General features: G+C 37.5%; 1 protein-coding gene across 2 annotated transcripts in view; it reads right to left on the bottom strand.

Annotated features, from left to right (window-relative positions):
* Positions 1 to 5,161: 5,161 nt before the first annotated feature.
* SLC5A12 (solute carrier family 5 member 12) overlaps positions 5,162 to 16,820 on the bottom strand; it is a 48,268-nt gene continuing 36,609 nt past the window's right edge. Inside the window, exons 11-15 of one of the 2 annotated variants that reach the window (XM_060606236.3) lie at positions 14,755 to 14,841; positions 11,888 to 12,054; positions 10,170 to 10,273; positions 7,711 to 7,838; positions 5,163 to 5,806 (exon numbers count right to left, since the gene is read on the bottom strand). In XM_060606236.3, the coding sequence (XP_060462219.1) occupies positions 5,654 to 5,806; positions 7,711 to 7,838; positions 10,170 to 10,273; positions 11,888 to 12,054; positions 14,755 to 14,841 (639 nt within the window). In that variant the 3' untranslated portion in view covers positions 5,163 to 5,653. Of the gene's footprint in view, positions 5,807 to 7,710; positions 7,839 to 10,169; positions 10,274 to 11,887; positions 12,055 to 14,754; positions 14,842 to 16,820 lie in introns of both variants that reach the window. The other variant, XM_078434001.2, reaches the window with a different exon arrangement.

The following is a 16,820-nucleotide window of genomic DNA, read 5'->3' as shown; positions in this document are numbered from 1 at the left end:
GTTCAGAACATCTGTATATACACAATTGCTTTAACATTTTTTAAAAACAGATGAATGGTTGTTTCTGGGAATTCCTAAGGACAAAAAAGCCAAAGTCTATAAAAGACATCACCATTATATATTGGTTTTCTTAATTTATAGTAACCTATTATATTAAGTCATAAAATCCTTCTCATGGTTACTTCTGAGACAGTGTGTGTGTTTGTGTGTGTGTGTGTGTGTGTGTGTGTGTCCCCAAGCCTTTGGGCAGCCCAAATATTATAGATATTATCCAAAATATGTAAAAGAAGTCATGTTAATATAGTATGTCAAATCTTATTTTGATGTATGATTACTTTGTGACTTGGTAGACCTGCCTTAATCTATTAGGTTTATATAAAAGATTTTCGAGTGGATAACTATTTGCATTCCACTCCTAACCCTGTAGAAAATATTCACATTGATCATTTAAATACACTTCAATCTGAACTTACTTTTAAAAACAAATAATTAAAATAGTTATGTATCTTATATATCTATACTCATTCTACAGACATTTTACTTAAAATTGAGTAGTTGTATAAATACAGCACTAAATTTAGAAGTATTTCATAGCTGTATGAAAAAAGACACACAAAATTTGAAAATAGAAAAAAAATAATTTTAAATTTCCCACTAATATACAGAAATATTAACAACTAACATTTCCATGATAGAGTAGGATTATTTTTCTAATTTGTCATGAGAGTATAATGAGAGAGGCACCAATATCTTCTCACACCCCAAGTAAGGGCCATGTTCTGATTAAATAGCCAAATATTTGTATATTTAACTCTGTCTTCTGAATATAGCCGATATTTCAAACACCAGGAGTGCAATAATAGAAAAGGGGACTTATGAGTGCTTGTTACTCACACAGGCATTTGCAAATCTAGATTGGTATGGTCAGGAGATTGGAATGGAAATAACAGCATTAACTCTTTCCAAGAATTACAAATTAAAATAACCCATTAGATGATTATCAATTATGAATTACACTTGATTAAAATTTTGTTTCCTTTTAATATCATTGGTAATATCAGTTAAATTTTAGTTGTTTGGAAATAGATTATACTTCAAGGTTATTAATGTTAGATAAAAGAGGTAACTTTACAGTATACCCAGCTACCTTACAATACTGAGATTGAGCACATGAAATTTCTGAATATACAAATGTATACATAGAGAGCTAAAATGTCTGTAGCATTTTAAAACAACTTATTTCTAAGAACAATTTAAAAGGAGATTGCTCTACTTTTTTTTTTCTATTTACTGATCTGATCTTTGTAATAATGTTTAAGTAAGATTGTAATACCATAAAGATTTGAAATATTGTTTGCAAGTCCCCTGGTGTGTGGCTTATTTCTTTTTCTCTTTAGAATGAAATGCTAGAACCCTATAAAATCACAAAGGAATGAAATTTATGTTCATGGAATATTATTTGAATTAAACAACGGAAAAGCCCTCGCCCCTTCTGCCGTTGTTGGAAGAATCACAGTTATAAACTGTGCACTGAGTCATACACGTGGCTTGAGATGCCGTTTACGTATAAGTGTTACATTGGTAATACTTAACAAATCATATATATGAATATTGCATTTTCAGTAATAAACTTATCTATCTTTATAACAGTGGGTTTTTTTTTCTTTTTTTCAAGAATTTAGGACCCTTAGAAATCATACTTTATTTAAAATTGCCATTCAAAGGCTACTGTTTGGAAATTAATGGCATGACTTTTAGTTTATAGTTTATGGTTACCTTGTTCTTTCTAATTCTTAAACCACTTCAGTAATTCACATACTAAGCCAGTATCTTGAAAATTCTAAAGAGAAACAGTGAACCAATTTAACTTAAAATGAATACTGTAATATCACTTTCTTTATATACTGCAGACTAACAAGTATTGAATGTTTTGTGGGGGCCAGTCACCATGCTAGTTCATATGACTTACCTCTATAAATCTTCACAACAACCCTATTACGTAGGGACAATTTTTGCTCCTTTTAATTTATAAGAAACTAAACTCTAAAAAGTCTTGGCCAAGACTGCTGAGACAATTTATGTCAAAACTTACATCTAAACCTAAGCTAAGTCCAATCTGTCACCTTCATCAATAAGCTGTACTTCTTAGGGCACCTGCTTGACTGAGACGGTTAAGCATCCACTTCTTGATTTCGGCTCAGGTCATGATCTCAGGGTTTATTTGTAGGATGGAGCCATGCATCGGGCTCTGTGCTGATAGTGCAGATCCTGCTTGGAATTCTCGGTCTCCCTCTCTCTCTCTCTCTGCCCCTCCCCTGCTCACTCTCTCTCTCTCTCTCTCCCACACAAAATAAATAAAGATTAAAAAAAAAAATAAGCTGTACTTCTTGCTCCAAATGGTACCAAAGAGAATATCAGTGACCAAAATGAATTCATCAGCATGAATGGAAGAGAACACTGAAGTCATTCCATTTCATTTTTACTAATATTTGTGATTGAGTTTAAAAGAAAGAGACCAGCATTAAGTTTGGCACATTTTAGGCCATCTTAGAACTCATCATTCATAGCTCCATTTACTGAGAATATCCCTGGTCATTCTGTGGCAAAAATGGCCACAAGTTCAGTGCATTTCCATGGCCCGGATTTAACTTGGCACTGAACAGACCTTATACCACACCAGCAACCTTGACACAAGTCTGAGCTGATATTCCTAGGGAGGAGTAAGAGTAGGAGAGGTGCAAGAAAGTAGTCAAGTCTATTGGCTGCACTTACTTCACAGTTTCTGTTTAGCCACACAACAAATGTGGTTCCTGGACACTGTGGAAGATGGTTTTTCTCTTGAACTCCCATCTGGTCTCTACCTGAAGCCTTAGATTTTTCCATGTTTGTTCAAATAGGAAGAATTAGGAGGGATCCTTATATTGAACTCTCCAAGCTCTCAGAATGTTGTCATAATGAAAGACGACAGAGCCATTTTTATAATGATGATGATGATGATATCTTCCATTTGTAAGTCATTTTATGCCTTGATAACACTCCAGGTAAGAGAATCAGTGACTAAGAAAAGAAAAAGTGTCCCAAAAAACCTTCTGGGAAAAATGCTGACCTAGTGATATCTGTGGAATAATTTCTGAGTAAAATTTGTGAGTAAAATAAAGAACTATTTAGTACAGTTTGTTTTTGTACAGTTTCAAGTGAAAGTCCAAAATCTTGAAATGTATTATTTGATATATATCTATATAATACACACACACACACACACACACACACACACACATGCCCCAGCAACCTCTCACCCAGTGCCTTGAGTGTCTGGTGTGTCTGGAGAAGCAGCTCCATGCCTTACTGGTTCTTAGCAGCAGAGACCACACCTGCGTGCAGGCACCTATGCACTTCCTGGGGAGGGGGGCAGATGTCAGCTCAAAATGTCTGCTTTAGCAGACTTCTATGTGCTCTCTGATGCCTGTCTGCTGATCAGTTCAGACACGCCTCGGGGACTATGGTTCATGCTCTTGCCTGGAAAGAACACCACTCTGTGTTCCTTCTCCAGCGTTAGAATCTCTGACGGGGATGTGGTGAGAAGGCAGGATGCAGGGATAGTAACGGATTTATCTTTTCCTTAAAGTAAATAAGGGGTAATTTATCAGTAAAGCATTCCTCTGGGGGGAGAAAAAGCCACATATCCAATGGCTGCTGTTTATGAAATTCTCATCCTCAGAGTGGTTGTTTCCATTCCCAATCATAAGATATTAACTAAACCAATGAGGTTTGGCCAAATTTTCAACGTTCACCCAATATATTTTTGAGGCTCTAATTCATAGGAATGTCCTAACTACTAAATTGTTTAGAAAACAATTGCACCTTTCAATCTACAAATGCTTAGATCAATACCTTCATTACCTTGCTGGACTAGAAAAAGTGTTTCTAGAAATTCTGCTCCTTCTCATTTTCAGATATTTTTCCAAATGTATTTTTTACTTATTACTTCTTTCCTTCCTTTTCCAAATGTATTTTTTCTCATATCGCTTGTAAACCACAGCCCAATTCTCTCGTTTTCTCCCTGTATTCTCCTCTTCTATTGAGTGGAGGGAGAGAAGAAAAGCATTGGGATGTGGCTTATAAATTCCAATTGTTCTTTAGTTCCTTTGCATATTTTTTACCACTGATTTTTTTCTATATTCTCTCCCTAATAACAAATACTGGTTACATAATTTTTCCCCCTATCTTATGCTTCTTTTAAGGTTTTCTCCTCCTGGGTTACTTTTAAACAACATAGCCTTTGGGACTTCTTATCCTTGCCCATTTGGACCATTTCTTTTTATTTTGCTGATATATTATTTCTAGACCTTTTGATCTCACCTGGCCACCAAACTAAATATCTGACACCTGCCCTAATGGACCTGACGCTGAGATGTTGGCTCGTTTCCTACTATCTTTCCTCTGGTCTAGCCCCTGGGGCACTGGTTCTTTTTTACTTTTTAAGGATTTCATTTTTTCGCTTCATCCAAAAAGCTTGCACTGCCTCTCCATTTGTTAACTATTGTTCAATTGTTTCCTGTCACTCTAGAACTTAAAAAATAATTTTTGTGAATTCAACTGTATAGATCTTTATTTCTCTCACCTTAGCCTGGTGGAACATGTTGAGCTGGTGTAGAAGAGCTGACTAAGTAGAATATAATACCTGTGGATGAGGTATTTTGCTCCAAAGAAGACCCCATGACTAGTGAAATCTGTGGGCTGCTAAGCTACTTGCAAGATTCTCTGCCAGATGCCATCCTAACAGCCTCCTACATAGGACATGCCTTTTTCCTCTTTACCCAGCCCTGGGAAAGACTCCAGACTTTTGTTGAGCACAATCATTTTTCCCTTGTAAGGTGATGGAAAGAAAGAAATACTACATCAAGAGCCCAAAGGGAGCAGTGTGTTTAGTTATGATTGTGGCAATCACTAGATATACCAGTCCCTCTCCTGTACTGAGCAAAATTATTTATAAGGCTTGGTCAGGACAGCTGTAGTAGCAGGGATGACTGGAAGAAGACTTAAAGGTATGGGGGTGTGGGTTGAGGGGGTTGATGGCATTTAAGTGTTCCAACTGTAACTGCAGTGTGGGGTGATGTGAAATGTGCCTACATATATGTGAGATATGGGGGCTGGGGTAGATGGCATTCTTCCCTTTTATCAGCAGTGATGGAGAAGCATTTAATATGCATACCCCCTTCCACATTCTGCCTATAAACTCCAAGATACTTGATTCTTAGAGAACCATCAAAAACCAAACCAGACAAACAAAAACCCTGAAGTTTAATATGACATAAAGCAAAGGGACTGATTCTTTTCACTGTGGTAAAATCCAGTCCTAATTCAACCCAGAAGGAAGTTTGCCAGTACACTTAAGGTTTGGCTGTTTCTTCTCATGTGAACGTTGGGGTCTTCCAAAGAATATCCTGGGAATATGCTGGAAACAGTCATTTTATTTGTAGTTATAAATAAGTATAAATAGATATGAGACATCCCTGTCTTCTAGCAGTGGCAACTACACAAATCTGCTAACCAATAGCACATAGTACACGGTCTGTGTGTATCTGTGTGTGTGTGTGTGTGTGTGTGTGTGTGTGTGTGTGTTGTGTGTGTGTGTGTGCTACACTCGCATGCGTTAGAAATGAGTAATCTTCTCTAGTGCCATATTGTTGTAGCTTTTGTCCTTGGGATCATGGCCTGGAATATTGACCAGGTCTTCTTGCCTGAGTCCATTCTGTAAGACAGATTCAGCCCCTTGTTTCCAGGAACTGCCATTCTCAAGGTTTTCCTGAAGAAAATGGAAAAAAAAAAAACCACAACACATATTAAAGAGTTAGTCTTAATGTATTCCAAATCACTCTCAGTGAATCTTGCTCAGCACCACCCCCAAATGATATAATATGATCAAATGATATGATATCAAGTCAAATGTTATATAAATAGGAAAGCAATACATTTCTTAATTCATAACTATGATGATGATTCAATTCATGTAGGTACTATCTCTAATGATAATAAAAACAGAAAGAACAATGTAGTGAACATTCGCAATATATCTTGTGTTGTGTGATGAAATGTATATTGTATATCTCTCAGTATAGTAGCCCTGTAAGGTAGTAGCGTTATCTCCTTAGGAGAAACAAACCTATGTCTCAGACAGTGGTGCTGCCCTTCCTTCATGAACAGCAAGGCCTCTTGATCATAGCAGTGGGACCTACATGCAGACTCCCCCAGAGGTTGCCTAATGTCATCCTTTGGGAAAGGAACCCAATAATGACATACTAAGTACTCCCTCCCACTCTCAGCTCAGCCTTGAGAACAGAAGCTGCCTGTATCAACAGGATTTATCATTCATTCCAGAAAATTCTTGCCCAGGAATATAAGTCGCAAATCAGTAAATAGCTTGATTATTTCCTTCTAGAACTTCCTCCAAACCCATTTACCAAACAATGAACTGCTTGATCAGCTGCTTTCTCAGCAAAATAGAGTGCCTTCGCATTCTGAATGCCTCTCAAGACAGTGCTCTCCTTTCTTCAGTAATTATTAAACTCAGTTTTACTTCACATCCATATTAATATGGTGTTTTGGGGAAGGAGAACAACTGACCACTTTGGTGATGTGATATAGGTAAAGAGTCTGTCTTCTAGAGTACTGAAAGTATGAAATGTGTGGGACTGAAAGAAAGTCAATAACCCTAACTAAGAAAAAAAATATACACTCTTACACTTAATGAGGCAGAGACGATTGACATAGATAAGACCATTTGCAAACTTAACAGGAAACGTTACATCTCCCAAGGTCCAGCTGTTGTCAAATGCTGTAATAACTCTGAGGGATTATTACTCTCTTACCAAATGGACACTAGACAGCTTTTTTTTTCATTCCAACTTAGACTCCTGTCAGAATCTTACAGTGGGAACCCAAACCTTACAAAAAATGTGCCCAGCATCCCTCTTGTTAAGGGTGGCATTGCCTGCTTTCCCTGGAGTGACCCCCACCCACCCCCTGGGCTGCATCAAGTCAATAAGTTAGATTTGGTCTGACCACAGGCTGTTGCTGGTGGCCTTTGGCTGATAAGAGCTTAATGACACTTGGATGGTGTCTCTAGTCTAAACAATTCTCAGTGGGATAAGGGGAGTTGGGCATCCTGCTGCTTCTCTAAGAAGTTCTTCCGGTCAATCTGACTCTATATTTACACTTCATGGAGCTAGAGATGTTTGTGTCCAGATGGCACTGTATGCTCTCCTCCCAGTTTTCAGATATAAACTGAGGTTGAAAGAGGTTAAACAATTTACCCAAGGCAAGTAAGACATGGAACCAGGATTACATCCAGGGCTGACTCTAAAGTCTATGCTTTTCACCATGATACTAGATTGTGCCCCCTGTTTTATTCCTTTTCTTCTGTTCATTTTTATATTTTTCCTAGAATTCACCCTCAGAATGGGTAAAAGGACTTTTGGAAACTAACTACTTGCAATGCCAACAATTCACCCCAAAGGTACATTTACCTGTCAACATATTTATATGCTCAAAAGCTAATCAGCTGAGGTTAACTGAAGCTGAAACTAGATTCAGATTGTAATATTCATTGCCTTCCTTTCTCACACCCACTTTTGTAGATGGTTTAATTGGGCAACAAGGGAATCCTTGTGAGCTCATGTGTGTTTTTCAGAAGCTCAAACATCAGCTTACCTGCTCAGTCCCACTGTCATGCTGAACACCACACCAGCACAGTCTTTTGTATTTCTTAGACCAAAAGCAAAATAAATTGCAAACCGGTCTAATTAGCAGTGGTTGAATATCCTTGCCACTTTGATAACCTATTAATGAAAGGACAGATGGATTAGGTGATTGCACATTTCTAGGTCTTCTATAAAGATTTAAGTATTGTATACTTACTAAGTAGGTCACTTCTTAGTATAAGAGTGAAAATAGGCCTGACTGGTTAATAGACAGAGATTGGTAACTGCTCAAAGTGAGTAGGAGGATAGATTTTTAAATATCCAAAAACTGTCAGGTCAGGCAAATTCACAGCTATAGGGTTAAACAGAGACACCATACTTATTTTAAAAATGGATTATGGAAAACTCTATTCTTACCCTTTGTAGGTCAACAGAGGGGATAGCAGGAATCATGATTTCTTCCTTTAGGAAAACTCTTGGTTTTTCACTCAAATCAGATATATTAGAAGCCATCAGAGTCAATATTTGTAAAATTAAAAAGATTATGTTTACCGTTTCTTCTTCCTTCCACCCCAGTATCCTGAATAAGCAATACTCTGACATTCCCTTCAGCAAGTCTAGGCTTTCCTGACACCTTCTTTGCAATCTTTAAAACACACCTGTCCAACGTCCCATTCCTTCAAATCCTGCTGTGGAATAAGTCAAATTGATATTTGAACCAAGCTTTAAAGGATGACAATATTTCCTGCCTAGAACTTTTGCAAATCTTGGTATCATGATAATTATTCACAAATACCCAATCTCATTCAATGGTAGTCATTAATTCAGCAGCCAATTTAGTCTAAATGTCCCTAAATGGGGTAGCAGAGTGATGGTTTACAACCTTGATCCCATTCCTCCTCTGTTCCAGACACTGTGCCAGTCTATAAGCTTTTTTTCGCAAATTTATTTCTAGAGATAAAAAAATGTAGATTCCTAAAGCTTCAAATTGAAGTTTAAGTGATATATTCCCCGGCATTATGTCACTCTGTCAGAAGACATTCAAACAAATAAATTGTACTCCTCTTAATAATAGTATTTGCTTATTAGTGAATGCCTTCTATGTACTAGGCATATTTTATGTAGACTATAAAATATATCTAATCTTTATAAAATAGATACTGTGATTCTCCTTTCATAAGTAAGGAAATAATAAATTTTTCTATGGTTTAGTAAATGACAAAACAAGAAATTAAACATATGTGATCTTAAAGCCTGAAACACTCCATTTTCCTTAGTGTATGTGTATGAGTGGGCAGTGAAAAAGAAAATCATATAACTTCAAACTTATAGCCAAGGGCAGCCTGAATAAGAAATATTTAATCCTGAACCCAACTATCCCCAGGGTTTCAAGCAGAGAAAACTTTTCTCTCTTAATGTACCACAAAAGTATCGAAGAGTTCTCAAATAAGATAGATACTTTATGTCTAAGGGAAGAAGCTGAGCCTTACTAAGAAAAAAGAGTTCTATACTTCACATGGATTTTTTGTTTGTTTCAAGTTTTTGTTTAAATTCTAGTTAGTTAATATATAGTGTAACATTGGTTTTACTTCATATGGATTTAGATTTAGTTTTATTCTTGGTTGGGGGAAGGCTTTGGGAGATGGTAAACAAAAAGCCAAAATTTAGGGCTGCAGTTCTCATGGATAAGAAGGTTACAAATGAAAATAGAACTCAAGTGTGAGGCTCTATATTTGCCCTCAATCAAGAGCATGTATAATCCATTTAACGAGCAAGACCTTAGGAAACAGGCACTGAAAAACATCGTCCCCTTATGGTGGAAACCACTTTTGTCAACAGAAACTACAAGGCTATAACAGCATAATTAATGAGAAAGGAGAAGCTCAAAAGGGATGAGACCATTTCCTGTGGATGAAGAGTTTTCCCCCCAGGAAAAAAAAGAGTTTGCGCTTGAAATGTCACCAGTCGTAAAGCAACTTTGAGTGAATTTGAGAAAGACCTCCATCTAGTATGTTAGTTAAGGCTCACCCGTGAGATAGGAGGTGGTTATGAGAGAAACTCCAGTCTCTTACTGAGATGAAGGAGGAAAGAACTCTTAATATTTAACCTTTCCTACTGATTGTTACATTACAAACGATTTTCCTACTGCTTTACTACTGATTGTTATATTACAAAGGATTTTCTTACTGCTTCTGGGGGCCATGTGTTGAAGCACCATTTCTTTTTCCTGTAATGTATGGGGAACGTTTTAAAATAGATGTTTTATATATATATTAATAATCATATATATATGATAATCAGGAGAATGATTTTGCATATGAGCTTCAAGAGAGTAAGCATGTCTTTGGGAAGAAGGGTTTCTTGCAGTGGATCCAAAATCACACCAGTAAGACATCCATCTAGCCCACCAATGCATGAGGCTAGCCCATGTCTTCCTTGGCCCCAAAGAGAAGAATCCATGTAACCAACCTGTTATGAAGCTGATGATTATCCCAGCAGCAATGCATCCTAAGCAGCCCACTGCACTGTAGTAAAGGTAGGAGAGCGAATACCAGGTGTCAGCGATTGCAGGTCTGTGGATGACAACAGCACGTGTCAACAGTTCCATGAGTTCTGAGGTTATGATCCACAATGACTTAGAGGACTATTGAAGGTTCATTGTAGGGCCTGGCATTTCTCAAAATTCCAACACTTTAATTTTTTGCCATTTGGTTATTTTTTTTTAAAGAATCAATTGTAGACTAACTGGGCTCTATATTGCACTCAATCCAACTCATCCTTGCATTATAAGTATAGTAATGTATGCACTAAATTATAAGAAGTACAATGAGGACTGTGCTTTCCATTTCTTTTGTATTATTCACTCTTTAGACATTTATTAAGCCAAGATTTAATGCCAAGAATTGTGGCAGATATTGGAGATAAGAAGATGAGTGAGCCGCAAAGTCTACATATAGGAGCTAACGGACAATCATAAAGTGGAAGGGTAGCACCTCGAATTAGGAAAAAAGAATTCTGTGAGCATTTGAAAAGAGTATCAAACCCAGGCTTGTGTGTGAGACAATACCTGAACTTGTTTTTAAAGACTAGTTAGTAGCTATTCAAGGAAGGAAGGTAGCTAAGGCCAGGGTCTAGCACTCCAAAAAAAGAGGACAGAAGAAGCACAGGCAGGAGGGAGGGAATATGGTGGACCTGGGAACTATAATAGGTTATTATGTGTTTGTAAGATTTATGGAAAGGAATGCTTCTAAACTAAATGAAATTCAGAAGCAAATGGAAGCAAGATAATGGAGTGCTCATAGACTGTGTAGGCAGGACCACATACTCAGGAGCACAGTCCTAGGATGTGGCTCTACCTACTTCATCCCAGTGCAGCCCATAATAGTTTTTCCACCTGATACATAGAGTTAAGGAGCTATCCAAAATTCTTAGATTTGTTTCTATAAACAATGAGAGTGTGAGAAAGTGCATTTATTAAAGTCAGGTACAGTGCTACAGGCTGTATTTATCCTTTCTCACTTAATCCTCTCAAAGCACAAGCAAAGTAAATATTATTTCCCTCATTTTTCTTTCAGAGTCTCTTGAGAATTCACGAAGTAACAAGTTATTAACTTATGCAGAGACAGAGTGGATAAATGATAAAACCCACATCCAAACCTAGGCATTTCTGATTTCAAAGGCCATGATGTTCTCCCTATACCATGTTATCTCCTGCGTTTTGGTGTCTTAAATTACCTATTCCAGCCAGAAATAGAAGATAAATCCTTTGTTAGGCCCCATTTAGTTTGATCTAGAAGCTGCAAGTTCACAGCAGTGCTCCCAACCCTGTGTCCACAACCATTCTACTCAGGTCTTTACTCTTTCAAGGGCACGAACCTTGATCTTCATACCCACCCATCTATCCCCACCCCCCTCCCCCCACACACACACTACTTTTCTTATTTTGAACTCATAATTCCAATTAATTCTTTTGCTGAGTTCACTCTTGTGAACCTGGGATGCAGAGGAATGGATATTCAGAATATTCAACACCCCTTCATGGCACTCATCAGTGTTGGGCACTGCCCAGAAGGACTCTCACAGGAAAGCAAGACCAGGCTCATCAGACTTATCCCTGGAGAATGCCTCTTCCTCAAACCTGGTTACCCACTGCCTGGGATTGAACATCATCTTTAAGTTCCACATACCGGCTGGATAGCTCTGTAGGTGGTGATAGTGTCACATTTGATGGGACACACTGGTCTGTTGATAAAGGCAAGGGCCATGTCTTGGAGTCTGGTGCAGGGTAGATAAAGGCCCCAATGGCCACCCAAAATGACAAGGTGATTCCAGTCAGAAGGCCACCCAGTGCACCCTTGATGAAGGGAAAGAAAACGTTAGTGAGAGATTTGACAAAGCTGTTGAAAGAAAAAAGAGATGAGGAGTCCATGCCTCAGAGATTCTTACTGACCACCCTAAGTCTTGGCCACATGTGCTGGAAACAGCACACCCAAACTGCTTTTCTTCCAACTCCCACAATGCAGTCTTATTTAGGAGTAACTTGTTCCTTAAATGAAAACACAGGGGAATGCTTTAATGGTTACGATTTTTAGATTTCTAGCAGGAACTTTTTTTTCCCTCCGTTTAGCTTCTTCTTACCATTTAATCCGTCAAGAGACATACAACATGATGACTATAGTTAACATCCCTGTCTGGTATATATAGAAATTGTTAAGAGAGTACATCCTAAGAATTCTCATCACAAGGAAAAAAATATTTTTTTTGTCCATATGAGATGATGCTAAACTCAATGTAATTATTTCACAAATATGTAAGTCAATTCACTATTCTGTACTTCTTATATTTATACAGTGCCATATATCAATTATATTTCAAAACTTGTGGAAAAGCCTATTAAGACCTCAGTTCCTGGTAGAAGAATTTCAGAAGCCTGGGAAAACCTCAGAAAATGGAGACAATGTCATTTTTCATTGACAGCCACTATAAGCTATTATATAGAAATTCTTTCTCCCATATCTCTTTCCAAGTGATTCTAGCAGAGTCCCTGACTCACAAGCTTGGAGCTTTTTGTTTGGGTCTAAATATTAGCAAGCATATTTACTAGCCTTGTCATTTAAGGGTTATGCTTCTTGATAGATAAACAGTGAAAATCAATGAGTGATAGAGTCATTTCTCCTATAAAGGAGAAAGAGCAGTCTAGCAGTGATCAGCGCCACTGGAAAATAAAATCTGAATCCTCCCAGCCTCCATTAGATAGTTGAGCCTTCTATGTGAGAGAGAATAAGTTGGTAGTTTCTCTGTTTATTCAGGGAAAGACTTTTTGATAACAGGACCAGAATGTTTTCTTCATTATTGTTTAGGGAAACTAAAGCAATGTGTGTGACTTGAATACTTATGCCTTGGTCTAGACCAGAAGTCTACAAAGTTCTATTACAAATAGCCAGTTAGTAAATATTTTAGACTTTGTGGGCCATCCAATGTCTGTCACAACTACTCAGTTTCTGCCCGATAGTACAAAAACGGACATACACATTATGTAAACAAAAGGGAGTGGTTATAACCGATAAAATTATTTTTGGGCACTGAAATGTGAATTTCATATATTTATGGGTCATGAAATTTTTTTCTTCTTTTAATTTTTTCCAATAATTTAAAAATATGAAAACCATTTTAAGCTTGCAGGCCATACCAAAATCTGGACGCTGGTTAGATTTGGCTTGAGGGATGTAGTTTGCTGACCCCTGGCCTAACAGTGAAGAGTGAATGGATTTCAACAAGAAGTTCAACCCTCAGAGATTTGTGGTAGCTGTCTAGAAAGCCATGCTGAAAGGGTCCTGGGGCTTCATCCCTATTTTGTGGAGAGAGCTATGATTGATTAGTAGGATCAGCTATGGCCAATGATGGGGGGAGGTAACCCAAATTTGTAACATTTACCTCCCTCTACCTAGAGCAAGGTGGTTTTCTGGGCTAAATGGAAGAACCACAGTTCACTAACATAGATAACAAGTTAATGTGTAGAATGACTAAGATATTCTGTAGCTCATTATTAGTTTTTTCATGGCCATATTGCCTTCCCTCATACTATCTCTCCAAAACATACCTATCCTTGTCAACCTCAATATCAGAAAAGTAAATTAAAACAAATAAGACTGTAAGGGAAACACTACAAATTCCCAAATGCTCCCTGCCTATCCATGCTCTTTGCCTATGTCCATAAGATTTATCTAGAATAGAGGCCAAGAAGGGTCAGATAGCTACAGTCACCTAATTAGACATATCATGTGACTCAGGCTTCACTGAGCACCCTAAAGTATATTTAAAAGTATGCAGAGTCAGGTTTTTTGTAGTCTAAGGACTCTAAAAAATATATGCATATAAGTGTATGAATGGCAACAAGTGAAAAGATAATTTTGCTACATTGAGAAAATTATGATTTTTAAACTGTGTTAAAGAGTATTATATTATTTTTTCAAATAAATGTTCATTTTGATGTATATTTATAAAGTGATCCAACCAACATTTAGTTAATATACAATTAGCTTGTAAACCAGCAAAACGAAGAACATCTAGCTATCAGATACACCAGGTTTGTTTACTCTCTTCTTAAATTTGTTAATTAAGTTAGTTAAATTTGTTATAATTCTAAGTAAAATGGAGGAAAAAAAAGAAATTTACAAAGCTTTTTTTTTTAGGTTTTCAAAGTTGTCTTTAACCTAAATTATTCCCAAATTCAATATACCTTTTAAATTTCATTATATGCACCCTGAATTTAGGGAGAACATTTCAAACCCTAGAGTCAACTTTGATGTCATGACATCCAGTACTTCATGTGCTCCTTTTACTTTCCTTGTTTTCAGCTTCTTAAAAGGCTTCACTGAAGTCAGAGAAAGGAGGGCTTGGTTTCTGTTTAGTTCCACCATGGAAAAAAAGCCACCATTTTTTTTCCCCAGCCCAGAGAGATGGCCTTTCCAAAGAGAAGTGAGAAAAGAGAGAAGTTGTCTGGGCTTCATGAAGTTTTAGCTGGGAATCATGGAGAGACATGCAGGAGCCTTACCTTCCAGTTCACAAAAGGGAACAGGATTCCCAGAGAGAACAGACCCAGCATTGGTCCCCCGCACATGCCATGGATGCTGAGGGCAGCCTGTGGAGCAAGACAGATCTCAAAAACTTGCCCACTCCCCTGAATCCACGGCCACCTGGGATCACTCTCTCTCTCAGACCCAGGATAAAATTTAACCCTAGTCCTGCTGGTACCACTCATTACTTGCATGCTTTCTGGAAGTCATTTCTCCCTTCTGGGCTCAATGATAAGCATTGTATAAAACAATAAAAATACATACATTTGTGTGTGTGTGTGTGTGTGTGTGTGTGTGTGTATACATACACACAGGTAATTTGGATTTGAAAGAAGTAGTTTTCCCTTAAGGTGGTCTCACTGATTTGTATACATTTTCTATCTTGTCAAAAAAAAAAACAATTTTCTTTTTATAATGTACCAAATAAATGTATCTATACCTTATGTTTCATGCCTTACACAACTGATCACCTATTCTAATCTTGTTTTAACAATTCTATCATTTTGATAATAATACATTACCCCACTCCCACCATCCCACCCAGATGTTGAACATTAAGTTGGGACATGGTGGGGAGGCCACTGGACATTCCATAGCTCCGTATCTCATATCCCATTTTTAAGGGCTCCATTTTCTTTGGAGATTGAGGGAGTTTGACAAATGCATTTCCATATGTCTTAGACTCTAAGTTATTGAGCCCACTGACTTGGCAAGGGGCTTTCATTAAACTAATCTGCTATTGGCCTGTAGCTTTGTGCCATGGTCTTCCAAGAGTCTTGGACATACACGCATTGATCTGCATGCAAGTGAACAAGCATGGGAGAGTGCCAGCATGTGTGAACATGTGTACGTACATGCACACGTACACACACACACACACACACACACAGCTATCCTGCAGCGCAGCCTCTTTCTTTTTCTTTAATTAAAATTTTTTTTAATGTTTATTTATTTTTGAGAGACAGAGCACAAGCAGGAGAGGGGCAGAGAGAGAGGGAGACACAGAATCTGAAGCAGGCTCCAGGCTCTGAGCTGTCAGCACAGAGCCCAATACGGGACTCGAACTCACAAACCGTGAGATCATGACCTGAGTCGAAGTCGGACGCTTAACTGACTGAGCCACACAGGCATTCCTTTTTCTTTTTCTTTCAATGCATCTGTAGGGCTCTTAGGTCAACAGCTGAGATTAAGATGCTCTATAAAGATACTATGTGTATCTTAATGTTTGTCAGGCACCGCCTATGTATCAGGTAGTTAAGATGACACTCCAGAATAATGACTTCATTTCATCTTCACAATTACCCTGTTCAGTAGATATCACTAACTGAATTTTATAGATGAGAAAACTGCACTGACAGAAAACATATTAAAGATATAATTTCATTTAGCAAATGGGAGAGGTAAGATTTAAGAGATTTAAGCTAGCTTTTTTGGCCATAAAACCCACCTTTTCTCTCCTAAAAGCAGTCTACAGAAAAAAAAAATGTCAAGAACACAGACTCTCATAATGGTTCATTTTGTTTAAGGGAAAAAATGTTCCTGAAAGATTCCATCACTAATAGTCAGAATATTTGGATTCTAACTTTGATCCTGCCTCTCATAACTCTAATTTGTGAATGTTCTGTTATTAATTCAGATGCATTCTATTTCGGAGTGTCTTTTTTGTGAAAGATAGATAGAACCAAGAGGCCATCAAATCCCCTCCAGCTGTAATGTGAATTCTTTTCTCTAGAAAGATGAGGTGCAATGCATTGTTATGTTTGTTTTTCCAGTTTAATTTTTTATGAAGTCAATGCCACAGATAGATCTTTGACAAGATAGAGGCAGAGAAGATTAAAGCCGATATTCTTCCCCAAAGTCAATACTTAATTTAATATTCTTGACGTTTCCTTTGCTGATTGATAACATGAATTCATAATTGCCCTGACTGGTGAATTTGGAAGATAATTTACTAGCTATTAAATAAGAGAATCAATAAGTTAGGAAAGGTGTTTATCCCTTCTAGTGGAGGAAAATACATTAACAATCTCATAAAGTCATCAGC

The sequence above is a fragment of the Panthera onca genome, chromosome D1 (assembly GCF_046562875.1).
Source record: "Panthera onca isolate mPanOnc1 chromosome D1, mPanOnc1 haplotype 2, whole genome shotgun sequence".
In the NCBI taxonomy this organism is placed as follows: Eukaryota; Metazoa; Chordata; class Mammalia; order Carnivora; family Felidae; genus Panthera; species Panthera onca.
This window is presented reverse-complemented; position numbering and strand designations above follow the sequence as displayed.